Source organism: Amblyomma americanum, chromosome 2 (genome assembly GCF_052857255.1).
Source record: "Amblyomma americanum isolate KBUSLIRL-KWMA chromosome 2, ASM5285725v1, whole genome shotgun sequence".
Classification (NCBI taxonomy): Eukaryota; Metazoa; Arthropoda; class Arachnida; order Ixodida; family Ixodidae; genus Amblyomma; species Amblyomma americanum.
In genome coordinates, this window is record NC_135498.1 from 169,050,797 (window position 1) to 169,077,845 (window position 27,049).

Below are 27,049 nucleotides of genomic sequence, written 5' to 3' on the forward strand. Positions count from 1 at the left end.
TGCGAGGTTGTCTGAGGCCTTCCTTCCTTCCTTCCTTCCTTCCTTCCTTCCTTCCTTCCTTCCTTCCTTCCTTCCTTCCTTCTTTCCTAAAAGAACAACTCTTTGGAAGCCTCATCCGCAAGCCGCCAAAACAAAAACAGTCACGAATTCATGCAAGAAGTCTGCACGATCGAGAAGACCTTCGACGACCAGGATCGGCAGTACAACCGCCCTTCCTCTGTTTGTGCAATCCGTCCGACACGACGATCACCTCCAGCGACAGCTTGCGGGAAGTTATCCGCAAAATGGTCCGTGAGGAACTACGACTGCTGCCATCATCCGCACAACCACAAGCAGCAACTCTCACGGATGTGGTGCGAGAAGTAATGCAACAGGCACTTGGCATCCCGGCGGCAGAACCAGTCTCCATCCCCAACGACACCCCCTACCACCTCTCCGACATGAGCCACTTGTCCCAAACCGCCGCCTGCCTTCTCCTGCGCGCCCAGCCTACGAACGACGCTCAAGCCCTAGGAAATGCGACGCCTGGAGGACTGCCGACAACCGACCATTGTGCATCCATTGCGGTGAGGCCGGCCATATTCTTCCTCACTGCCCGTACCGACGTATCGGTCATCGTGGATTTTCCTGGACGCATCACGACCACGCTTCGGCCAACGTCCGCAAGAAATCGACGAGTACCTGCATCGAGAGGAGTCTCGCCGAGACGCCTTTCGCGCTCACTATCGCCGTCAGTCTTGCGCTTTGCGTCACCACGCCGCAGCTACGCAGCCGCGGAACGAGGAACGCCTCCCAGCCCACGTAGGGGAGACTAAAGACAGCAACCTCTGGAGGTGAGGTTGCTCCCGAGCGAAACATCGAAGTTCCTCCAACGGCCATGGATAGATGGATGGATACGGCTCAACCCTTTAAATCGTGCGGTGGCTCAAGCTACCTAGCCATGACTTATGAAATTTTACTCTTCTCTTGATTTTAGCCACCAATGAGATAACGTTCGCTTAGTTACTTCTACCCGCTTAAAATCTACTTTCCCTTCACTGTCCTTAAATCCCAATGCCTTGGATAAATTAGCACAGCTGCTTCCCACTGTAGGGTGAAGCCCTTTGGAGAAAAGTATCAAGTGCTCAGCTGTTTCCTCCTCCTCTCGGCACGCAGCTCGCAAAGTGTCTTTCTCATGGTACCTGGCTCTATATGCCTTAGTCCGCAAAACTCCCGCCCTGGCCTCAAACAACAAAGAGCTTCCTCTACATTTACCAAAGATATTTTCTTTGGCAATTTTCTGCTTAAAAATCCTCTATGTTCCCAGTGCTGATTTGGTCAGCATTCCTGTTTTACACAGAGCTCTCTCTGTTTTTTTAACCTTTTTCTTACATGCCGCACGAAGATGGCGCCCCCTACACGCCAAAGCCGCATACAATGACAACCTCGACCACGACGTGAATCGCTTTCAAAGCGACGCGGCTCCCGAGGAAAGCTTCGACGACACGTTCTGGCCACGATTCTCATACCCAACGAAGCCATGTCCCGACGCCCAGGACGACGTGCAACGCAAGAGCCAGGACATCTGACTTGGAAGTGTTTATCGACGCCTGGAAAGTTACCGCTCGATTTGACACAGGAGCTGATTACTCAGTGCTCAATAGAACATTCGCTGCACAGCTTAGGAAACTCACAACCGCTTGGGACGGCCCACAAATTCGCTCCTCAGTACAATGCATATTACGCCATAATGACGATGCACAGCGCGAGTGACTGTCAACGGACATACCTATCTGAGACCTTCGTTGTGCTACGGCAATGTTCCCGCGAAGTGATCTTGGGCATTGATTTTCTTAATGACCATCAGGCGATCATCGACCTGTGATCCAAGCTGATCACGCTTTCGATGGACAAGGCCTTCCCTTTAATGAGAACTCTGGAAAATCACTCTTCCCTGAGTGTCCTGGAGGAAGAAGTGAGCGTCCCACCCCGTTCAAGCGTTGTCTTGATCGTAGGCGCCAATAAAGTGATTAATGCTGAAGCCCTCATCGAGGGGAACATGCAGTTGCTTCTAGACCGAAGAATAAGCATCGAAAAAGGCATCGCACATTCCCGCAATGGCCAGGCCGAAGTACTGCTGACTATAATTTCAGCGTAGAATACCTGCACATTAACCGAGGAACGACGATTACTTTCTTCGACTAAATATCCGATGTAGGAGACTCCTTCGCCCTCTCCGACACATCCGCAGAAGATTCACCTGACCAAGAGAACTCGCCCACTTTCGACGTCAACCCAGCCCTGCCCCGGAACAGACAATACCAGATCCGCAATCTGCTTCGAAGCTACAGCGAGTGTTTTTCGACATCGCCGAAGGTCCGACAAACGCCAATTGCCAAGCATCGCTTATAACCAACCAGCACGCCCGACTTCTCTGTCAAAGGCCCTACTGTGTGTCGCCGCTAGAACGACAAACCATCCACGACCAAGTGGAAGAAATTCTTCGCGGCGACATCATCCAGCCTTCAAACAATGCATGGGCACAACCACCTGCTTTAGTGAGAAAGACGGCGCACTTCTATTCTGCGTTGGTTACCGCCGCTTGACGAACATATCAAAGAAGGACGTCTACCCCTTACCCGCTGAGACGACGCACTGCACCGGCTCTCCAACGCCAAGCATTTTTCATCTGTGGACCTCAAGAGCGGCTACTGGCAAATTGAAGTCAATGAAAGACATCGCGAGAAGACCGCATTGATCACTCCGAATGGGCTCTTTGAGTTCAAGGTGATGCTATTTGGTCTTTGTTCTCCACCATCAACGCTTCAGCGAGTAACGGATGCAATGCAGGCAGGCCTGAAGTGGCAAATATGTCGGATATATTTAGAAGACGTTGTTTTCTTCGCCTCAAACTTTGAAGAGCACATCAAAGGCATGGAACAGCACTACACGCCATCACGTCGTCTGCCCTAACCTTTAAAGGAGACAAGTGCCACTTCGCCTATGAAGAGCGGCTGTTCCTAGGCCACATCGTTAGCAAAAAGAGAGTACACCCAGCCCCGTAGAAAACAGCTACTACTCAACAGTTTCTACCGCCGGCCGATAAGAAAGCAGTGCGCAGATTTATCGGACTGTGCGCATATTAGCGACGATTTATGAAAAAACTTTTCGCGCATCGCCGAACCCCTGACCCAACTGACGAAGGCAGACGTGCCCTTTAAATGAGAAGCGCCGCAAGCAGAAGCCTTCAAAGAGCTTCAGCGTCATTTGGAGTGCCCACTGATCCTTGCGCATTTTGATGAAAGCTCCAATACTGAATTTCATACCGACGCAAGCAGCGTGGGCCTAGGCACCATCTTCGTTCAAAAAAGCGACGGGCTCGAGAAAGTCATCGCATGCGCTAGACGTTCCCGTTTCAAGGCCGAGGCTAACTATACGACAACTGAGAAGGAGTACCTTGCTATCATCTGAGCTACGTCAAAATTCCGCCCCTATCTGTACGTTCGACCGTTCGAGGTGGTCAGCGATCACCATGCGCTGTGATGGCTTGCCAATTTGAAGGACCCCTTTGGCCGCCACGCTCAATAGAGTCTACGCCTCAAGGAGTTTGGCATCGCTGTAAATTACAAGCCAGGACGCAAGCACCCTGACGCTGATTGCCTTTCAGGAGACGATGTAGATTCACCGCCGCCGGGCGACGATGAGGACACTTTCCTGTGACCCATCAGCCCCAGCTAGTTTGCACAGCAGCAACGCTCGGACCCCAACCTAGAACGACTCATCTAGTACTTGTAAGCCGAGGTTTCTTCACCCCCTGCCTCATTAAAGCGAGGACGGTCTTCCGTCTGTGCATAGAATGATGTACTCGTGAAGAACTTCGCAGCGAACAAAACAGCATACCTCCTTGCTGTACATGCCTGTCTCCGCGAAGAAATTCTACAGGCTTCACACGACGAACCAACACCTGGACATCTCGGGTTTACTGGCATCCTCCGCCACATTCAAGAGAACTTTTACTGGCCCCGACTGTCTGCCGATGTCGCACACTATGTGAAAACCTGCCGAGATTGTCAGCGACGAAAGACCCTCCCACACGACCAGCAGGATTTCTGAACCCCACTGAACCTCCCTCAAGGCCCTTTCAGCAGATCGGCATGGAATTGCTTGGCCATTTTCCAAAGTCAACGTCTAGAAATAAGTGGATCACCCTGACCAGCTTCGCCGAGGCAAAAGCCCTACCGAACAGAATAGCAGCAGAAGTCACCAAATTTTTTTGGAATGCATACTTCTGCGACACGGCGCCCCAATGTGCTCATCACGGACAGAGGAACACCTTTCAGGGCGAAACTGAAGCAAACCATCCTGCGTAACAGCCAAACCAGCCACCGGAGGACAACTGCAAACTGCATATCATCCGCATACCAGCGGGCTGACCGAGCGCCTGAACAAATTCATCGCCGATATGCTCTCCATGTATGTCGATGCCGAACACAAGACCTGGGACGTCGTCCTGTCCTACGTCGTCTTCGCCTACAACATCGCAGTGCAGGAGACCACACAGATGACGCCTTTTAGAGCCGTCCATTGCAGGGAGGCCACGACCACGCTAGACGTCGTGCCGCCCAACGTTACCGATGAGGAGAACGTGGGCGTCGGCGCCTTCCTTCAATGCGCAAAAGATGCCCGAAAACTTTCCCGATTAAGAATCAGAGCAGCAGCGGACCGACGCCAGACGCTAAAACCTAGGAAGACGCAACGCGGAATATAAGTCAAGAGACCAAGTCTGGGTTTGGACGCCCATTCATCAACGTGGATTGAGTGAAAAGCTTTTGCGCCGCTATTTCGGCCCGTACAAGGTTCTTCGTCGGCTAGGTGAACTGGATTATGAAGTTATCCCTGACGCAATGACTGCATACCAGCGACGCCGTCTACGACGAGAAGTTGTCCATGTAGTCCGTCTAAAGCCCGATTATGCGCACTAAAGGGCGATGTGTGTCCACTGGGTGTTAAATGTGCAAAGTCCGTTTTATTTGTTTGTAGTCGCATTATTTGTTTCTATGCTAAAGTTCGGTGCTTCTTGGAGAGTGGAGTAATTCCGCGAATGTTTGCTAGTGTTTGTTCATTCTTCAAAGCTTCCGGCACGCCGCTTTATCGCTTTGTTTGGGATGCAAGATGCGACCAGACTTTTCTCGATTGATCGCAGCCAGGCAGAGCTGATTCTACGTTGTTCCAGAATGTTCTAGTAAGTTTGTACGCTTTATCTTGAAAGGTCGCTATCAGCTTTAAATTGAGCACGGCCGAGAGCGGCGGGCGTTCTCTCCGCGACCGCCTAGCACGCTTGGTGCTACGCCGCTGCCGAGTGATTCAGTCCATTGTGGGCGCAAGTAAGCCCTAGTAAAATTTTCGTTAGACACTATTCTCACAGCCTTTCTGCCCTCCGGACTGCGGTCACTGCTTCGTAACAATATTAAGTTTTAGAGAAACTAGTTTTGCAGTTCTGTAAACTTCGTGCTCTAAAGCTTGGTGTGTGTTCATTAGAAAAAAGAAACGGGTGCCTGAGTATAGGTTCAGTCAGTAGAGTACATTAGGACAGCTGGATCTCTTTGACGCTTGGCGCTTGTTAAAAACAAGCATTTAGGCGCACATGACGAACAGTGTAGCGGGAAAGAGTAGTCGTATAGCTGTGCCCTTAGAGTGGCTTACTAAATGGAACGAGGAGCACCCAAATTTTCATTTCGAAGCGGTAATTTAATGACCATTGCGGCTGAAGTCGATCATTTAATATCGCACTGCTATCTTCGCAGCCTGAGCCAAGGAAGTTTCTTGGCAGTACTGTGTTAAGAAGTTTTCCTGTTTGATTTTTTTGAAAGACAATCTTTAAAAACTGTTTTTCGATGCTTGGATAAAAGAGAAAGCTTTCCTAGCCAGGGGGCGTACTTGGTACAATGCTTTCACTAAGCTGCATACATCCCATGGCACGCATTGCTCCACTTTGAAGGGCTTGTGGAAAATTTAAAGATTTTTCTGATGTCGCCGTGTCTACCATGAAACGACAAAACTTATCGCAATTTCTGAACCAGAGTTGCACCCGGTGTCAGTTTGCACTGTTCGTTTTTGGCTGGAAAATAATTCTTCATTAAGCCGTCCAGCTGGTGCACGAACAGCGGGTGCCAGGGGCACAGTCAGGTCATCAAAACTCTGTGCAAGGGCACCCTTCACCAAAACTGTACAGGCGAAGGGGTGTTGCTTTTTAGTCGTTTCGTGAAAATCTTGTAACACCCGCAAATATTCTAAGCTTTGCAGAGGAGAGAGAAGGACTTATCTCCCCCATCATGTTCACTATGACAGGATGTCTGAGCATAAAAAAGTTTAGTATTTTAGTATCGAAAACAGGTTCGTCCTCGCTACAATGTTCAGTGCTACGTATATACGTCCGTAGAACTTCTTGCCTCAGGGCCAAACATAAAGCAGCTTGTCAGCAAGGCTACACGCATACGTTAGGAATTGCAGGCGCCGGCGATCAGCCATGTGCTATATTTCCGTGCTTAGGACAAACACACGAGTGATATTTATAGAAACCGAGGTAGCAGATTGTGTGAGCTGCGCGATGAAAGCGGAGGCTGTCGCTGAGTGAGGGTCAGTCGGTGAGAGCTAGAGTCGCCGTTTCATGGTGCTTTATAATGGGAGATCTTTAAAACAAAAATTCCCAATAACCCACACCTTGACAACGCAGACTGACTGCTGTGTATATTCAACCATATCCAGCTTCTGAACTGCACTTTTAAAAGTACGGTGGCCAGGAGGGAATCAGGGCAAAGTTATGTCTCTCGCTGGAAAGAAGGCATTATTACCCTTGCCTATTTATTACAGCGACAGGTCTTACATTCAATTCCCGACCCTACGCAGAGTAGTATGCCAGCGATTTTAAAACGCAGCTAAATTCAGTTTTTTCATTAAACAGTTTCTCTTTCTCTCTCTCTGCCATGCAGGTCTCAAATCGAAGATTCTGCCTCTACATCATCTTCATGTTTATTTCTTATTTAAAATATGGTTTGTACTGCTCAAATACCGAGTTTAGCTAGATTCTACCTTCTACAACAGCAGACATGATGCGATGTCAAGTGCATGAATGGTCAGCGGGCTTAGTGTTAGCGCTCCTTCGTGCACCACTGTCAGCTTGGTCGTATTTTAGCCCGCAGCGGTGTTTCCATAACCAGCTACACCCAAAGAGAAAGTGAGAATCTTAATCTAGTGCTTTGTATGATCAGTTGGATGGATGGATGGATGGATGGATGGATGGATGGATGGATGGAAGGACGGACGGACGGACGGATGGACGGATGGATGGATGGATGGATGGATGGATGGATGGATGGATGGATGGATGGATGGATGAATGAATGAATGGATGGATGGATGGATGGATGGATGGATGGATGGATGGATGGATGGATGGATGGATGGATGGATGGATGGATGGATGGATGGATGGATGGATGGATGGATGGATGGATGGATGGATGGATGGATGGGTGGATGGATGGATGGATGGATGGATGGATGGATGGATGGATGGATGGATGGATGGATGGATGGATGGATGGATGGATGGATGGATGGATGGATGGATGGATGGATACGGCTGAACCCTTTAAATCGGGCACTCAAGCTATCTAGCCATGACTTATGAAATTTTACTCTTCTCTTGATTTTAGCCACCAATCAGATAACCTTCGCTTGGTTACTTCTACCCGCTTAAAATCTACTTTCCCTTCACTGTCCTTAAACCCCAATGCATTGGATAAAGCAGCCCCGCTGCTTTCCACTGTAGGGTGAAGCCCTTTACAGAAAGGTATCAAGTGTTCAGCCGTTTCCTCCTCCTCTCTGCACGCAACGCACAACGTGTCTATCTCGTGGTACCTGACCCTATATGTCTTGGTCCACAAAACTCCCGTCCTGGCCTCAGACAACAAAGAGCTTCCCCTAGAATTATCATAGATATTTTATTTGGCAATTTCCTGCTTAAAAGTCGTGTATGTTCCTAGTGCTGATTTCGTCAGCATTCCTGTTTTCCACAGAGCCCTCTCTGTTTCTTTACCCTTTTTCTTTACCGATAATTGCTGATTTGCCCCCCTACTGCTGTCGAGATATTTGCTTGTCAATTTTCTAGTTCGCTTTCTCTATTTAGTACCAACATTCCTTATATACAGGTATTTGAAATCTTTCCTAGCCCACTGCTTTTCCCACGTTTTTCTCAATCGCTCCTCAAATGCTATCTTACTGCCAGATTCTCTGCTCTCGAACGACGCCCATCCTATATCACCTTGTACCCCGTAATTTGGTGTATTGCCATGTGCTCCCAAAGCTAGCCTCCTTACGCCACGTTGTTTAATTTGTAACCTTGCTTCAACATCTACTATCATGCACAGGACCGCATTTCCGAAAGTCAGGCTAGGAACCATCACCCATTTCCTGATCCCTCTTACCACTTTATACCTATTGTAATTCCCCAGTGCCCTATTTTTCATGACAGCTGCATTCCTACTAACTTTATTCATTACATATTTTTAATGCTCTTTCAGATATTCAGCACCGTTATTTATCAGCACCCCAAGATACTTGTACTCATCCAATAGTTCTATCGGGAACTACGGTATTCTATGCTCGCCGACCTCATCATTAAATATCATGACTGCAGATTTTTCCTTAGTCAACATGAAACCTAATCTATTTCCCTCCGTACCACATGTCAACTTCTGTAAATCTTCCTTGTTGTCAGCCATTAGCACTATATCATCGGCGTATATTAGTCCCTGTAATGACTGTTTAATTCATTCTCCCTGCTTGAAAAAAGAAAGGTTGAAGCCTAGTCCGCTCATCTCTAGCTTTGTCCCCAAACCTTGCAGGTACAACATGAACAACAAAGGAGACAGAGGACATCCTTGCCTAAGCCCCTGCTGTAAATCTACAGGCTCTGATACACTTTTTCCCTTTTATAAGCACTCTGGTACCTTTATATTTATCTTGTGAAAGATTAATTACTCCATCTACCACATCCAGTGTGCCCAGTATGTCCCACAGATACTCTTGAATAACGTTGTCGTAGGCTCCCTTAATATCGAGAAATGCTAGCCATAGGGGCCCGTGTTCCTTTTCAGTAATCTCTTTACACTGTGTCAATGAAAACAGATTGTCCTTCAACCTCCTTTGGTTCCGGCACCCATTTTGTAGCTCCCATAGCACCCCCTCGTTCTCCATCCAAGCCTGCAATTTGTCCTTTATAATCTGCATCACCACCCTGTAAACCACAGATGTCACTGTTCTGGGGCGGTAGTTACTTACGCCAGCTTTGTCCCCCTTTCCGTTATATATCATGTTCATTTCACTTAATCGCCATTCATCGGGGACTTTCCCATCCACTATCATCTTATTCACTACCTGTATTATTGTTTGCTTGGATTTTGGACCTAGCTTCTTCATTAACATAATCGGAATAACATCTGGTCATGTTTATGTGCCACTAGGAACCTTCTTCTCTGCCCCTTTTCCACTCTCTTTGCTCAAGTGAAGCTATTGCAGTAACCAGTCTATCCTCTTTCGATAAATTATGTTTATCATTGCGAAAAGCACCCATCATTGGCGCAATTTGTCGAAAGAGATTGTCTCCTAGCTCATCGCCATTCTCTTTGTACAGAGGCCTTAGATTTCTTTGATTAAGTGTCGCGTAGCATTATTTTGGCGTTCTTTCGCATTTGTGACAACTATACAGTTTATACCCACTCCTCTGCAAATACCTTGTTTTGAAGTTTCGGTCCCTGGAATTTATATCCGCTGATAGTTGTGTGAATATGTTCTGAATGTTGTATTATTTCTACCAATATATGCTGCGCTCTCGTGTTGAACTGTACTAACTGTATAAAATTTCTGCATTTTACCTCCTACTATCGATAATGCCCATTTGTGGAGCAGTAGGCACGTGAGTAAATAAATAAAAATAAGGCTTTGAAGTAAGCTTGCAAGGGGCATGGATATTATCGATCCGGGAAAAATAAATTCATGTCAAAACGCTCGCGCCAATTTTAGCTTTCATTACGGTGAAGAAGAAACAACGGTATATATACAGCCTGTACTCTTGTCTTTACATTGCAGATTTCAATTGCCTCTGCGCACGCTAAACACTCCTCTTCTCTTGCAGCCGGCGAAACGGTGTCTTCACCGTGCCCTCGGCTGACATAGAAAGAAATCCCTCCGTTGCGGCACCCGCCTCACAGCATGGACGGCGGAGAGACTTGGACAGAAACTGGGGCATCGCTGTGGCCGCGGCAGTTGCCACCTTCTTTACAATGGCCACGCAGATCAATTCTGGCTTCTTCTTCGTCGCCATGATCAGCACTTTCGGAGCGGACCACTCGGACGCCTCGTGGCCACAGAGCGTTTTCAACGCCATGACCTACATGGGAAGTAAGCAAAAACAAACGCCCATAGCCAAGAAGCCGAAACCCCGAAAGAGAAGACAGGGCTGACCTCAAAAAGTTCGGAGGGTAAGGGGCATACATAGAAGGAGTGCTCTTCGTGTAAGGCCTCTTGAAAACCTAGTGTGGTGGCTCTAAAATTCGATCTTGTGCGGTTGCGCCTAGTTGTCATCGTATATCATGAGTCCATGGCCACTTATCTTTCGGTGAATCCCTGGTCACATGGGCATTCCCAGCAAATACCGGGGCTCACCATCTTTCCTGCGATACTATCCCCCTGGCGGAGGGAATCTCACTAACATGTCCACCACTGGTGTTCGAAATTAGGGCTTACAAAAACACTGTCCACGAATACTACTCGCGCCAAAAATAGGGCTACCCGTGCCACTCCCAACGTTTTCGATTCGTGCAGCTTACACCCTTCTCGTCGCATTCGATTGGATTGCTTTCATGCACAAGCAATCTGTGCCAGTACACTTCCACATCGTAGCAAGTGCTTCAACCTTTCACAGACATACGCAGTAATAGAACACTGCCTTACACATGCTGAAGAATTTTTACCAGCCAAAACAGACGCATACGCAAAAGAGAACCACACAGAATAAGGGCTGGATTGACAACTGAAACTTTTTATTGAACACATACCACTCAGTAATATACCCACGCATGCGCCAAGCCAAGACCGTGAATTACACATCTTTCAAAAAATAAATTTCATTAGATGTGATAGCAAGAGATGGGGAACTGATACACGCATCGCCAAGTTTCATTATCTGGAAGGCCTGATAAATTTCACGTGCCTGACGTGTTTTTCAATTTCTAAGATGGAAACTTCAAAAAATTGTAGGAAACATTTCTTGGGACATCTGCTACAATGCCATTCAAGATTACCGTCCTCTCCAGCGCCAACCTTAGGTCGGCGCTTGCGCAGCCGCTCATAAATGCAGTCGCCCATTTGTCCAATGTTGAATTTACCACAAGTCAGTGAAATGTTATAGTTTACAGCCGCTTCACATTTTACAAACATATTTTTGTGTTTAACGGTGCAGCGTTGTTTCTTTCCGCCCGGTGCAATCCAAGCCCACTGACTGGAAAGTTAAGCTGGAGCCGAAAAAAAAAACACGAAAGAACCACATTTGCGCTTGGCAACTTTGTTTACGTTGCGCCCCACTTTGTGCACTTAGGGCACAACTTGGATGTTTTTTCAGTAGTCGTCAGGATCTTTCTTTCGCTTCTTGGCGCCGTCATTCATCTCCTTTAATATTACTTCCGCTACCTCTCTTGTCATTCCTAACGGAAAGACCGCATCTGACAGACGTTGGTCCTGCGTTGTGACGCTGAGTGACACGTTGTGGGAGCAGCTTTCTTTGACAGCATTTTGAAAGCAGCCCTTGGCAATACCCCTCTCCAGTTGTTTGCAATGATTAGAATTATAAGGTAAGAGTCCTTTTTATGTTCTAGGTGAGTACATCCAGCACACATGCTTTCTCTTGAAAAAGTTGGTAACAAGTCAAGGAACCGAATGGAGTTGTGCGTGGCTTCTTGATGCGTAAATTTTAAATGTGATGAGGAGAGATTTCAAGCTCTGCACTAAATGACTGTTGCCACATTGTAGCCGAAGAAATCGTGGACGCCTGTACGCTCTCCTGATCCCATTTAAGCTTAACTTTCCAGTCCGTAAGCCTGGACTGCACCGGGCGGAAAGAAACAACGCTGCACCACTAAACACAAAAATATGTTTGTAAATTGTGAAGTCGCTGTAATCTATAACATTTCACTGACGTGCTGTAAATTCTATATAGGACAAATGCGTGACTGCATCGATGAGCCGCTTCGCTAGCACCGAACTAAGGTTGGCGCAGGAGAGGACGGTAATCTTGAATGGCATTGTAGCAGATGTCCCAAGAAATGTTCCCCACGTTTTTCTGAAGTTTCCATCCTTGGACGTGGAAAAAGACGTAATGCACGTTAAATTTATGAGGTCTTCCAGATAGTAAAAGATGGCGATGCGCGTATCATTTCCCCATTTCTTGCTATCACGTCTAAGGAATGTTATTTTTTGAGTTATGATGTGTGATTGCCGGTCTTGGCTTGGCGCATGCGTGGTATATTGCTGAGCGGGCTGTTTTCAATAAAACTTTTCAGTTGTCACTCCAGCCGTTATCCTGTGCGGTTCTCTTTTAAGGATGAGTCTTCTTTCGCTGGTAAAAATTCTTCAGCATGCCATACCAACAGGCCCACCATTCACCCTTGCCTTACACAATGCCACACAGCCCTCCAGTCTGTCGCCTATCATTCCGGCCCCTTTCCTCGCCCCACCGTGGCCCATCTGGCTGGACTCTCGAGACCTGACCCCGTAACGCGCTGTCGTGATCTTGGCCCAGTGGCTGCGATTCGCTTGACGTAAACGCTGTTTGAATGAAAATGTCACACTCCCAACACAATAAGTCGTTCGCAGTGGACTGGAATCTACGGGCACGACCCAAATCTGGAAGCGGTCGCCTCACGCTCGTAGCGTCCAGTCTCCCGAAAAGAAATAGCGAAATGAAACAGGACGCGATGCTCCGAACGTCGAGACACGACATTAAAGAAACGTTGCAGTGTATCGACAAAAAATTACGAGAATATTGTAGTATTGAATGGGGCGGCGCAGGCGGCGGAAACACATCAGTAGAAGTGGCAGCAGCCGTTACTGGCTTCTATATGACCGCCGTGTGAGGTAGATTTGTCGGGATCACCTAACGAGGTACGCTATGCAGCACATGCTGTGCATCGCTCATATGGATATGAATATGGGTGTGCTTTGTGGCTGCCCAAAATAGCTCTTCTCAAGGCGTAAAACCTCCATCGGCGCACCAGGCCGACCGGCCCTAAGAGCAATAAATGCTACTTCGTGTCTGGTAATCATCGCTATGTGTACAAGAGCATCTAGATTCCTTTTAAAACGTCGGCATTTTTATCGTCTTTCCTCAATTACAAACGCCTTTTTGACATCCCATTTTAACAAGAAGCTGGCGCTGTCATCGCAGTAGCGTCCACATTCAGGTTATACGTGAGCAAATCCAAGGACTTCCCTTATACCAAGTGAATTCTTTGCCCGCAGGTTCAGTTGTCTTCATACTGCAGCGCTACCTGACGGTGCCACACATCACACTGTTGGGGAGCCTCTTGCTGTGGGTTCCGCTCATAGGCGCTGCTTTTTGCCCCAACATTGCTTCGATGAGCCTGATGCTTGGTGCCTTTCATGGTAAAAACGCGTTTTTTATTTCATTATTATTCCTTTCACGGGACACACTGTAGCACCCAGGTATAGTCCGGACTACAATTAGTTTAGAATTTGAAATATGGCTCTCAAAATGCACGATTTTAAAGGCACTGTAGGAAACTAAATTAACTGGCACTCAAATCTGCATCCCCCACTCCCTCCAGGCTACGAGCCATGGGGCACTCCTGGCGCCATCAGCGCACTGCTGGCGACCGTAAAAAGTGCTGCATGGTTCGCAACTTGGAGCTGAGTGGGAGGGGAGTCAGTTACTTTTGTCACTGAGTGTTCATATGTTAATTGGCGGAGCTTTGTTTTCGCAGACACACAGAAGCCCCATGACTTCGAAAACACTGGATAAAAACAATTTCTAAAAATAAAGATTAGCACACATATTTTGTGTTTCCATTTGATCTTTAGTTATCGAGGTGTCCTGAAACAAAACTTGATACCAGAAATTGTTTACATTTAGTTTGATAATGTACTATACAACCCCAACCCGTCCGAGCAATAAATATAAATAACTACAGCAAGAAAAAAGGTAACTGCTTCCAGCAATTCGATAGCCAGTGTGAAGGGTTGGAATTGAGAGAAATGTTCTTAGCACTAAGATTCATATATACAATGTAATTAGTGGATGAAAACACTCGCTTTTGCGAAATCGAGGTGGCAGGAGCTTCTCTCGTAGCATTGCGAGGAGTGCAGATTTTCGATAAAAAATATGAGACATTGCTACCAATATAAGGTACCATGTAGGTTAGCTCAGCTATGACTACCTAATCAATTTAGGTATGCACCCTATGTGACTGTTTTAATATGTGACCCACAGGGCACATTTCGTCGATGTTTATATTCTCGTGTTGGATCCTTAGCATATCCAACATTCTTGGACAAAAATTTTGAATATTCGAAAACTGCAAGGTTTTGGTATAGAAATATTGAAGGTAATGGTCCATTCTTTCGATATGTAGCACAAGCTTTCTTTTATAGTGTTCCCATCGCTCGCGACGAGCTTTTAAGACTGCGAGACAAAATCAACGTGAAACGCTATTGTCAAGAATTGTTGAGTATGTTACTTCCTGGTGAATAATTAAAATAGAAATTCTCCGGCACGAAGGCTTGTATGACTAAGTATTCTTGTGCATATGATACTGGCTTAGCCGCATAAACATCTTTAGACAGAAATTTTCTTCTGTTAGTGCGGTCATTCGGAAAATAATATTAGGCACTACGCCTAAGAGCGTGGAAGACTACCTGAAGCTCACCGGCTTTGGCCGCAAAGCTCTGGTATCTTACCTTGTTGCACTAGTCTGAGTCGTATTCGAAAACACATTTACCCAGCAGGTTTTACCAAAGCAGCCGTGTAGCAAAACCCTTTATTTAGCGTTCGCCCATCTTTGCGGCTGGCACACAAGCAAGACTATTTAGTAAAAATCTCTACGCGACTAATCAGTCTGTCGCTGCCTGTCAGAAATATCCGGAGACGTTCACCAGCCCAGTGGGTGTGCTGGTTTTTCGAGAACTTCAGATGTGTTCCCGAAAAGCGAATGATTGTAGTTTCGGTGCCCAATGTGCTGTGCTGCGCTGCGCTGTCCTCTAATGCAGGCACGGGCGCGGGGATCGTTCTTGTCAGCCTGATGGTTGTTCTAGGTGAGCACTTCGACAAGTACCTGGCCGTCGCCAGCGGACTTAGGGATGCCGGTACCACACTCTGTGCCTGTGTGTTTCCTTCACTCTTGTCCGTCCTGAACTACGAGTACCACCTGCGAGGTACACTTCTCGTCTACAGTGCCCTCTCCATGCACGTCACTGCTGTGGCACTGTTCCTGTGGACACGTCTCAGAGACCATGAAAAAGACACTCACCTAAGAGCCGGCGTCGACAATGACCTTGCGTCTTTTGGGCGCAAATTCGCCATCCTGAAGGCTTCTCGTTTCTACGTTGTTGTTCTGGGAGCCACAGTCGAGATCTACTGCTACAACATGTTCCTCGAGACCATACAAGCCTACGCCATTGACAAAGGAGCACCGCGGCGGGGAGCCGAGATGGCCATCACTTACGCGACCGTCGCCGAAATCGTCGGGTACGTTGGCGTGCCTCTGATCGCCGACATGAAAGTCGTGAGCCGGCCGACGCTGATGACTGCGTGCTTCGTGATGCTGACGCCCTGCTATGCCCTCATGCCGCACAGCACGTGGCTGGTGACGTACGTAGCTGTGAGCACCCTTCTCTTAACCTTCATCGCCGCCGCCAGCTCGATGAGGTGCTCGCTCATGACGGAGTTCTTCGGTGCTGCCCAAGTGCCCTTGTGCATGGCGGCTGTTGGGTTGCTGCTCGTTCCAGTCCAACTAAGCAGCCCCATGATCATAGGTGAGCCCTTTGTCGAATTTCAGAATAGAAGAGGCCGAGCGGGAAACAGCTTATTGTTGCTTTAGTGCGTACTCAGACTGTAATACTCAACATAAAATTGCTTTATTTGTCAACTGCTGCAGGCTAATTAAACTCTGTACCTTTGGCGACTCCCCAACGGAGTACGTCGAAGGTTCTGGAGCCTATCGCGTTCGAGATCTGGTGTAAGCATGAACGGCATTACGGAGAAGGCGTATCGCTTTAGACAACGGTTCGCCGATGGGGATCGCCGCACTTAGGTATCGACCAGGTCGACTGCCTACTGAACACGGCCCCATTTTCGCCGCTTCCGTTGTTCGAGCCATCCAGCAGGCAGGGTCTCCTTTGCTGCATTCCGCCCCTGGACGGCCACCTGCGATCAGCAGCTTTCAATGCGAAAGCATAAATCTGGAGGGTCAGACCTTGAAAAAGCGTCTAGTTTATGTGTGTGCAGCAGGCTGGCCTAACGCGAGCGCTCCGTCCGGAAGCACTCACTGCCCGTTCATCGTCGTCTTCTACGTAGCGGAAATCAGTGCCTTCGCACTGATTCATATGTAGTAAACATTGCCTGTAGTTTCTTTTAGCTGGACAGCGCGCCTGGCTTCCTTCGATGGTTTTGGGCGCTTTTGCATTCCACCGCGTTCAGACTCTTTTGTTTTTCGTTCTGGACAGGACGCTCAGCATCCTTCTGTGCTTCCGATATTTAACGTGCCATAGCGCTCGGCTACTCTTCATTGGCTTCGGAGACACGTTTGGCGGCCTTCTCAACTTTGTCTGCGGTTGCATAAGGGCCCCCCATGGCGACATAGGCAACCTTTTCTATACTTCTTGACTCAGCCGGGCCAAATGCGCGGCCGGAGCGGAAGCCTGGAACAAAACATTCAGGAGCGAGGAACCGGTTGAAACATCAGTAAGACGACTATTTTCGAACGCAGCTCGAGTGGCTACCCCTTTAAACCTCTGAGCGATAGGCTGCGGTGATGGTCGCAGAGATTTCAGGCACTAGTCCTCTTCTTAAGAAATGTTGAGAGGGAGTCTTGGTTCTGTCTTTGGAGTAAGAATCCGTCAGTCTTATAGAATAAGCAGTCGCTGAGATGCCCTTGTGTAACTCGGGGTCCACTGCACCAGGTTCGAAACAGTGGGGCCGACTGAGACTCACAAATGTCTGAAGCATCAAACACAGGCTTGGATGGGTCGGGGATACTCAATATTCACTCGGGCACAAATGTGCAACATCTTTGTTGCGAAGATTGTGTACGCATTGAAAGTCGCGCATTGCACTAGGAACAAGGTAGAGGCACTGCCTAGAATATTTGCAGCCTTTTAATGGTCTTCAGTGGTAACCTATGCATCGTGAGTAGTTTCCTGCGCTAGAATATAGAGGCGCAGACCTTACGCGCTTGTTAGTACGCTTGGGCACAAATTTGTCGGTCTTTTTTTCTCAAATCGACAGGTCGCCGTATTTTTCACACCTTTATTTAATAGGCACCTTGAAGCCCCCTTCGCTTTTATACTGGCACTGAATAAAGGTGCCCGTGTGGCAACTCTGTGGGGCTCACTTAAAGAAGGCGCCGACAGTTTCCATTTCCTCACTGTGTGCGTTTCTTTAAATAAATTGTACGGGCTATCTACAACGCTAATTGTTCAGGCGTGGGACTGAGTCTATATTCTGGTAGCATTAACTGGGACTTCTTTTCACCTGCGTATTCATAGTGATTGGGCGAATGTTGATTAAATCCGCTGCAAAGCCATTCGTTTCAGAAATGAGAATCGACGTTGCCTGTCAAGGCATGGCTTCAGACCAAGAAATATGGTTGTGTCATGGTGACTGAATCGCCGCCCTTGTGGTCAGCCACCAGAGACCATCGATCATTGAGCACTTTGTTCTGCGCCGTGACGCTGTGTTGATTTGAGGCATTCTACAGGGAACTCTTATGCTGGACAGTGGGATTGCGCAACACGGCATAAATATTTTTGCCTGTGGAAATAAACTCATTTGTGCCTAGTATAGTGTTCTTTTTGTGTCGACGAGGTACTTTTCAGTCTGTGGAAGACCCGTATGACTGACCAACATGCCGAGCCACCAAGTACAGCGAGATCTATATTTTGCGCGATTTGGCGCGGGCAGTACAAGCTGGGCAGAAAACTCACCATGACTGATCACCTCTTCTTGACGCGTGTGTGTGCCTCCCAGAATCTCGATGTGCCTGTTTGCGGTGAAGTGAAAAAATCCACAGATGACTTCCTCATTAAGACGGACATCAGGAGAAAAATCACTCTATTGTCAGCGCAGTACCGCGCGCTCAGCAGGTCAACTGCTTGCCGGAGTAGCGCTAGCTAATTTTTCTGTTGGGCCGACGGCTGGTAGCCAGTCCAGAAGAACAGGGACGGGTTTGAAAATGGCGGGAAAAAGTCTTCTGTGGAGGCTTTACCTTCAACGCAGATGGTTGTGCCCATGGTTTTATTCCGTCATTACCACAGTATTCTAGGTACTCTCGCTCAATTATTGCATGCCAACAAGTACTTCTTCTTTGTCGCAGGGCATGTTGCCGGTGCGGGATTGTGATGTTTAAGCGTATTTCTTGGGCTTCAAATGAAAGGCTGTTATTGTACATAGGCGGAGCTTGTGTGTCGACGTCTCCTTATTAGCAAAGGGAGAAATTGCTTTGTCTCATCTGGCAGGCAAAGAGCATCCCGATCAGTCAAACGTTTGAAATGATTGCACAGATGGAAATGTAACGTGGATGAACGAGACAAAGCTTTTTATTAATTAAAGTTGAGCTGACATAACTGAGCCGACATGTTGACGCCTGTGCTCGGTTTGGTCACCAGTTCTACCACGTTGGCGCTCGGCGTCAAGCATGGCTGTGTCTTGTCGCCGCTCACGCTCTAGAACTCCTGCTTAAAACAAACAATTGCTGCACATGCACCATTCGCGCTCCATGTCATCATAGAACGCTTTGAAGAGACGAAAATGGCCAGATTTTTCGCATGGACGCTGATAAAAATTGGAGGACGCTTAAGCTTCGCCTTTAAGAGTGGAACGCGACAGCGTGTTGCAGCCCTGCCAGGGAGTCCACGTAACGCCATCGCCCGTTCGGCGCGACGCCTTGCCCGTTAGTCAAATCGCTCTGCTACGTATGGTGAAACGGACGCGCGGATCGCCAAACCACGTAGAAGCGCTGCAAGGCGCCTTGCCGAAACGCACGGGACTCATGTTGCAGCCGTAGTTCGTCAGCACATCGTTATCGACAAACCCGATGCCACCAACGCCAGCATAGCTTCCGCGCCGAACGAACGGACAGAAAGCCGCAAGCTTCGTGATGGACGCGCCTTGGATGTGCGCTGCGTTGTTCGCCGCTCACCGCGTGACTCCTGCGTGCCCGCACGGCCCCACTGCGCCCGAACGAGACGAGCGGGAGGCGCTAGTGTTCCTGTATATGCTCCCGCAGGGAGCAGAGTTTCGCGTCTGTTTTCCCTTGCCGCTGTGAACGCCATTCGCCGAAAGGGGATCACATGATTTTCGTGACGTCATGTGTTCAACTTTCCGCGGAGAAGCTGACTTCACAGGCGCGGTGCAGAGCTCCCCCTTTGTCAGCTCGACTCTTGATCTGAGCCTACATTTCACACATTTTCCGTGCAGACCTGTGGCGTCAGGTTTGGGGTTCTGCTGTGGTAGTGAGCTATGCAGTCGTCAGCTATGACTGCGTGCAGTGCGCCAAACTGTAGAAACCGCACTGGAAACGGCAAAGCGTTTTACGATCTGCAATTTGGAAGGTCAGCGGCTTAAGTGCGTCGGCGATTGAAGGGGCTTCTGAGGACGAGTGCGTTAAGTGCGACCAAATATCATAATTTAATATGTCAGATGAAAAGATTATGCTTTTTAATACAAATTAGGTGTGCTAATAATATCAACGAGAAGGAGCACTTTCAAGGTCCTTTAAATATTCGTCATTTCACTGCATTTAGCAACAGGGTGTATTTTGTAAATAGTTTTAGGCAAGGTATTGAGTTTGAAATTTCTTTTGTTAGGTACGACTCACCTGCTGAATGCATTGGTGTCGCTTTTGCCTGCTTGCATGAAACAAGTTGCGTAATCATTTTAATGTGGGTCTAGGGAGATGCGTTTTCATATTTTCCGTGCATAACTCGCACATAACACGCGGCGGCGCCAGCTGTGAAAAAAGTAATTCATAGCTATGCTATTTTCTTAAGACGAGCACGAAGGAAGACAGGCCGGGACAGGCGCTGTTCCATCCGGAACGGGACTGCTTGTTCATCTGAAATTACTTGTTCAAGAACAAAAAAATCCTTGCAGCCTGTTTCTAGTATCTGTAGGCAATTTTTCATGACTTCCCTTGCTTTTAGCCTCTAGCGATTTTTTTTTCATGCTGTATGCACGCCCTCAACAAATCACAGATTAATTGTGACGTTACGTTTAAAAACTTGCGACCGAGTGCAGTTTGTACGCAAACAAAAAAACAAGCCCAAGCGCTCTACACAGCGAGCCCGTGAATGCAGCCCGCGTACTTACTAGCGGCAGCTTTCCCGCACAGCTTGGAACATGATGGCGGACCTTCGCGCAACTCTGCGCTCTGCGGGAGCATATACAGGAACACTAGGAGGCGCTGCAGTCGCGCGCCACCTGTTGGAGCAGTGGCGTACATTCGAAGGAGGAGGAGGGATCTTTCACCCACGGGGAGGAGGAGATATTTTGCGCTCACAGGGAGGGGGAGGGATTTTTCGCTCACGGCCGACGCCGACGACACCGGCTCTTCTGCGACACGAGCTCATTAACACCGTCGCGTTAAAAATTCGATGCTTTTCTTTTTCAGCCTTCTTCCGAGGCTCCATGGGATCTTACGACAACATGTACCGTCTCATGGCAGTTCTGCACTTTGGCATAGCAGTGCTCTTTGCTTGCCTTGCCGTGCATGAGAGAAGACGAAGCAGGCTATCTCTGTCAATAGTCTCAAAGATACGTGCGCAAGTTACGAACCTGTAACCAGGCTGTTTATGACTGTGACATTAGGTGCGACTGACTTCACGCTTCGAAGGCGTCCACGACCGTGACCAAGTGTGGTGAGGCTTTTATACGATCTTTAGAATGTGTTTTGTACAAAGTGGTTTCGTGTGCGGGGCGAGCCGGTGCACGTTAAGTATGGAACGTCGGAACTCGGCGTCAGGACAGGCGTGCCAGTGCGTTACTGAGCGGCGAGGCGTCGTTTTGGAGCTCGGGGTTTTTCCGAGGACAACTAGCCAGCACCGGCAGGGCATCGGAGTTCGAGGCCTGGCTGCCCGCGCAGCACCAAGCCACCCTGCTGCAGGCTGACGCCTGCCATTCCGAGACAAGACGCCTCCCGTTAACCAGGTGGATTCTGCCTGTTGGCACGGCTTCCCCTAACCAGCTCGTTACTGGCAGCCTGCTGATACCTACCCGCAGCTGTTGTGTGCCGATGTCCGTCGGCGACCGACTTCCGTAAAATTTCGTCCACCTGCGGTGCACTGCAATCGGATGACGGAGCTATGCTCACCGGAACCCGTAGTAGGACGTTCGCGTTCCCCTCGCTTGGACACTTTAGGTTGTCCTAAGAGTCCCGTAGTGTGCGTGTGTGTCCTCGGTGTGTGTGTGTGTGTGTGTGTGTGTGTGTGTGTGGATACATCGTGTCGTGTCCTCGTCACTTGAGAGAAATTGTGAATCGCTAGTGTGGCCTGATAGAATTGGTAGAGCTATGTGCTGAAATCATAGAGGTTTGCTATCTTTGCATGGTGGTTTTGGAAGTAGCCGGCACTTAGAACGACCTTGGGCCTACAGAGGCTGCAGAAACCTGACCCGTTGCTGTGGTGTGAGGCATTGGGGATTGATACAAGTGGTTTGGCACAAAAACCGGGGTCCGTATTCCGAGTTTGTGTCATGATAATAAGCGTCAAAATCTGCCCCAGCGGACACAACTGATTGGTCGAAACTTCGGAAGCGGATGTGGTGGTTCGGATGCAGCGAAACGGGTTGAAGAAATCGGACGTTGACGTCAGACATATAGCATACGCTCCTCTAGCAGCAATGCTAAAGGGCAGCCAACATGGTCACGCTCTGAAGCGGCGCGCTCTGATGCGGAGCCTCTCGGTTCGAAGTGAACTCGTCGGTGTTACTGCGTTTTTCGCCACCTGAACTGGCTGTAGTCAGGGTACGGGACTTTGGCTTCGTCTGAGCTTGCGTATAAAAATTGGATGGACGATAAATTTGGCTTGTTTTTCATTTCACTGGACGATTCAGTAGCCTCCAGGCCTAACGAGCACTGGTTTGTTGTAGAAATTGTTCTCTTCATTCAAACCGGATGGCGCCTCTATCATTAGAGTTGTCTCGTCTTTGTATGTTAAATGATGTAATATAAAGAATAATGACCCGCAAATTAATTCACTTTTACTTCGCGCAAACGTGCATTTCCTATTCTAGAATTCTATTTTAGCTGTTGAAGGGGCCTGCATCCTGATCATGTGTAATGTCTGCCAGTTTGAAACCGCTCATGTGCATGGATGGTCAGTTACCAGCGACACTCTGCTGCACCGACGCATTAGACATGCTAGAGCTGGTTTTTCGGCGTCCCTTACATTTCTCGATAACGCGGTGTTGTGGCTCTGTGTTTAGCTCGTGAGTTAGCTTGCAAGTTAGCTTTCAGGCGTTAGTGTGGGCATGCCTGCGCTTCATACCATGGCGAACTTATGAAAACTTCATCTGCGAAGTCTTTCAACGCATCTATGAAGAGAAAGACAGAAAGATGTTTTAGCTCATCTCTTTTATTTCTTGTCCGCAGAAAAATTAAAAAAGTATCAGTGGCACTTCCCGTCTCTTGCAATGCCTGCATAAAAGGAATGAAACATGTAAATTACCATCTGCACAACCGCCCGATAGCAGCGCCAACTTACGCTCAGCGATGTTGCACACGGCTATCCGTCACGTCTTGGTTCAGCACGGCACGGAGCGCGCATTGCGCAGCGAGTGAGTGCATGCTACAAATTTTCACTCCTTTCTCTTTTACCCTCAAGATAAATGTAAAACACTGTGTTGTGCGAACAAGCTAGCGGTCTTATTTTCCACGGGCGATTGATGGCTGTAGCGCCGCCTTCTGACACTGAAAAGGTATGCGTATTGCGTACAATATTTTCTCTTTTAAGTACACCTCCCGCCTTTACAGTGCAGAAAGGAGTATCCGAACTATTCCTTCTATTTGTCGAAGTCCATTGGGCAAATAAAACAGCTTTCATATTAGCCCTTTACATTGGCATTTGATGGGCACCTATACTTGTGGCTGAATGTTTCTTCTCTCGCATTGTTATCGTTCCATTAGTCGGCAGAGAGCAAAAGTGCCGCTGGACGTTTACCTGCGGCAAACACAATGCAGTGACATCCTGCCTTCGCACACAGTCGCAACCGAACCGACATCCACTTCCAGCGTTTTGACTAATCAGGTGTGGCCGCTGCGGCAGATTATGACGCTTTTTATTATCGACACAAACTCGGAATACGGCCCCAGCTATCATTCAGGCAATCTCTGATTTGGGGGTGTATGATGGAGCTCAGTCACGCGTACGTGTAGCTTCGAACAGAAAAACGAAGGGCTGCTCAGAGAGCAGAAAGAGCGAGAAAAAGAGGAAAATAGGCATGAAAATGGGAGTCATGCAAAAAGGTTTGAGCGGCAGATCGAGCTCCGTTAGATGGAACAGGAGTTGGGGAAGAGGTCGGGCAATTGTCCCCAGCAAGTGGTGCCCCTTCTCCACAGGGCTGAAGAGTTCAAGATGTCTAGGTACATGCAGCCATATATAGGCGGTAACGTGAGATATCAGTGCGTATCTTGCAAATTTCGAACGAACGTGCGAGAAAGTGCCCCTCAGTCGAGACACTTGGTCTCAGAGGCTACTGACGGTTCCGGCCTGCTAGGCAGCGGAGGTTGTCGCGCGGCTCAGCAGGAAGGACGACGACAACTACGAGAAGGTCAAAGCTTGCCTTCTAAGAAAGTACAGACTTAGCGTCGAAGCGTTCAGGCAGACATTTCGGGCCGCTAAAAAGTCGAGGGACGAGTTATCCCGAGTTTTCGTACAATCTGAACATTAACTTCGTCGAGTGGATAAAGTGCACCGAGCCCTGCAATGACCGGGGCACTGTAGTTGTGAGCAACTTGCTAGAGAAGTTTTACAACTGCCTCCCAGAACAGGAAGGGACTTGGATACAGAACCAGGACAGCGTAAAATCTGCGGATGAAGCTGCTGAACTCATTGGAGAGAGCACTACGCGCAGACAGTTTAGCAGCAATGTGGGATTTAGAAGGCCCTTTAATCCGAGCACGAGTGCGAATATCCGTCACGAGAGGCACTTTGCGAGCTCTTTAGTTGAGAAAGAAGGAAAGGTTTCTTTAGATAAACCTCAAAGAACGGACGACAGTGACAGCTGTGCGAAGGAGGGAAACGCTCAGAAAGAAAAGAAACGGGTTTGAGGCAAGAAGGCTGCTCAGATGGTACTGATGCAATGAGCCCGGTCAGATAGCGGTGAAATTCTGACAGTAAATACACCTAAAAATTCTGGAGAAAAGCATTTTTGAGCGGGAAAAAGTTTATAAGAAAAAGGTGGTAAGATTTCATTATAACATTCAATATAACCGCAGATCTCCTGTCGGCAAGGTCGCACTTTTTTGCTGTTAATGATTTTGCTATCGTCAAAAGCGTTTCCCCATTGCTTTTCTATGGCAGTTTAATTTGCTTGACGCGAGTGATGGAAACAGTATAAAAGAAAGATTTTGCTACATATCCGAAGAATGGACTATTACCTTCAACATTTCTACGTCAGTACCTTTCAGTTTTTCATTATTCTGCTTTTCTCCACGAATATTGGGAATGCTGGCAGTAAACGGGAAGCCGTGCAAGGTATTGTGCGACTCAGCCGCAACGATGCATGTTGTCCGTCCGTCGTCTGTGTCACCGTCCAATTACGCACACAGGCCAATGAGCATGGATCCGCCGGGAAGTGGAGGAACAAAATGTGTGCTTGCCTATCGCGACAGTGGTTATCGAGGGCCCTTTCGATAAATTAGCAACCGAAGCTGCAGTTGCAGGAAAGGTACCTAAATCTTATCCATATTTGTTTTCCAACAATTCAGATGTCATTACAAGACAAGGGGATCATGTGTGGAGACCTAGTTACTCAGGTCTAACACGTAAGAAGGTGCGAGAACTTGTAACACAGCTCAGTCTAGAGACTTCCACTGCTGAAGAAACAGCAGTTAGACCAGTAGCGGAAATTTATGAACACAGTTAAGAGCATAGCGCTAACGAGGCATCCGAGACCGGTCAACCTGGAAGGTATGTATAGCTTATACAAGGATAAGCATTAAGTGGAGCGAGGCTGACTAGTTCCCCAGAAGTGCCGAGAGTACTTACGGCGACTTTCCCATGGCGATTCGTTGCCATGGCACCTTGGAATAAAGGAAAAAAAAAGCAGGGGTTGTTGCAAAAGTACTAATGGTCTGGAGGTTGTAAGGACATGGAGTGTTTTGCAAGACCTTGCGACACTTGCCAGTGGGTCCCAAAAGGGGAAGGTAAGTGTAAAGAACCGATGGTGTTAATAATAATAATAATAACTAGTTTATTTCGGTTCATGAAATACAAAAACCGAGGACATACAGGCTAAAGGTACTGCAAACATCTGACAAAGGCCTGTAGTCCTGGACATTGACAATCCGCGGCAAACATCAACAGTTTTAGAAATACTGCGCAGAGGCCATCCACAATCAAAGCAAAGTCAAAGCTTAGGACGTAACTTAAAAGTAGAATACACTCGCATGACGGAAAGAAGTAAAAGGCATAAGAATGAGAATGTATTAGAAAACACAAGGGTGTAATTTGTGTTGTTCACCTAGGAAGCCAGCATTGCATGAACTTTGTTTTTGAACGTGTTTCGTGTGTGGTTTTCAAGTGCTAAATCTGGAATTCCGTGGTAGGTGTTTAATAAATTAGGTATCTGATAGTTTACCTTCTGAAAACCATAATTTGTACGGGGCTTATAGGTATGGTAATTATGTCGCCGGAAATTATAAGCTGAGCTTATTATGAGTTATAGTTGCCAGAAATCATGTTTATTTACTGTAACGAGACTCTTAATATACACTGCTAGTTTATTCTTGTAACTTTGCTGTACGGCTAACAAGTTATACCTGGAAAAATGATCGGATGTGCACTTAGAGAAGCGTAGGTTTGCTATGGCATGAACAGCTCGCCTCTGCAAAGTGATAATTTTGTTCAGGTTTGTGGTGATCGTTGTACCCCATGCAAGTAAACCATAATACATGTACGAATAAAAAAGGGAACAATAAATTTCTAATTTTACCGTCTCTGGTAACAGGTTTTTAAACTTGTTTAGTACGCCTACAGATCGGGCTATCTTTGGGCATATATATTCCATGTGAGTTGTCCAAAAAAGGTGCTCTTCAAACATGACACCTAAGAATCTTTTTGATGTTTTTTGAGTCAGACGACTGTCTTCAAATATGACGAAGTTGCAATCTACTTTCATGTTTTTTGCTCTAAATAGGATGAACTTTGTTTTAGCCGCGTTTAAGGTTAGTTCATTTGATGTTAGCCCGAAAGACAGTTCTTGTAACCAAGCGTTCGCCGTTTCTTTTATGACCTGCAAGTTCTGCCCAGAAAATAATACATTAGTGTCGTCTGCATAACTTATGATGTTTTTGGTATGAAGTAAGTTAACTACATCATTTATGTAGAGCAGGAACAGAACTGGTCCCAGAATAGACCCTTGGGAACACCAGTAATGGCAAGACCCATGCACAAACCTCCATTTTTGACTTTAGTGAACGGACACCGGTCGCTTAGGTAGCTCTGGAAATGTTGTAGTGCAATTCCTCTTATCCCGTAGCAATTTAATTTCCTAAGTAATATATTG

General features: G+C 47.6%; 1 protein-coding gene across 1 annotated transcript in view; it reads left to right on the forward strand.

The window, feature by feature from the left end:
* Positions 1-21,716, forward strand: part of LOC144121972 (monocarboxylate transporter 10-like) — a 37,798-nt gene extending 16,082 nt beyond the window's left edge. Inside the window, exons 2-5 of the mRNA XM_077655439.1 lie at positions 10,175-10,440; positions 13,555-13,698; positions 15,319-16,083; positions 20,937-21,716. Coding sequence (XP_077511565.1) covers positions 10,175-10,440; positions 13,555-13,698; positions 15,319-16,083; positions 20,937-21,106 — 1,345 coding nt within the window. The 3' untranslated portion in view covers positions 21,107-21,716. The remainder of the gene's footprint in view (positions 1-10,174; positions 10,441-13,554; positions 13,699-15,318; positions 16,084-20,936) is intronic.
* The last annotated feature ends 5,333 nt before the right edge of the window (positions 21,717-27,049 follow it).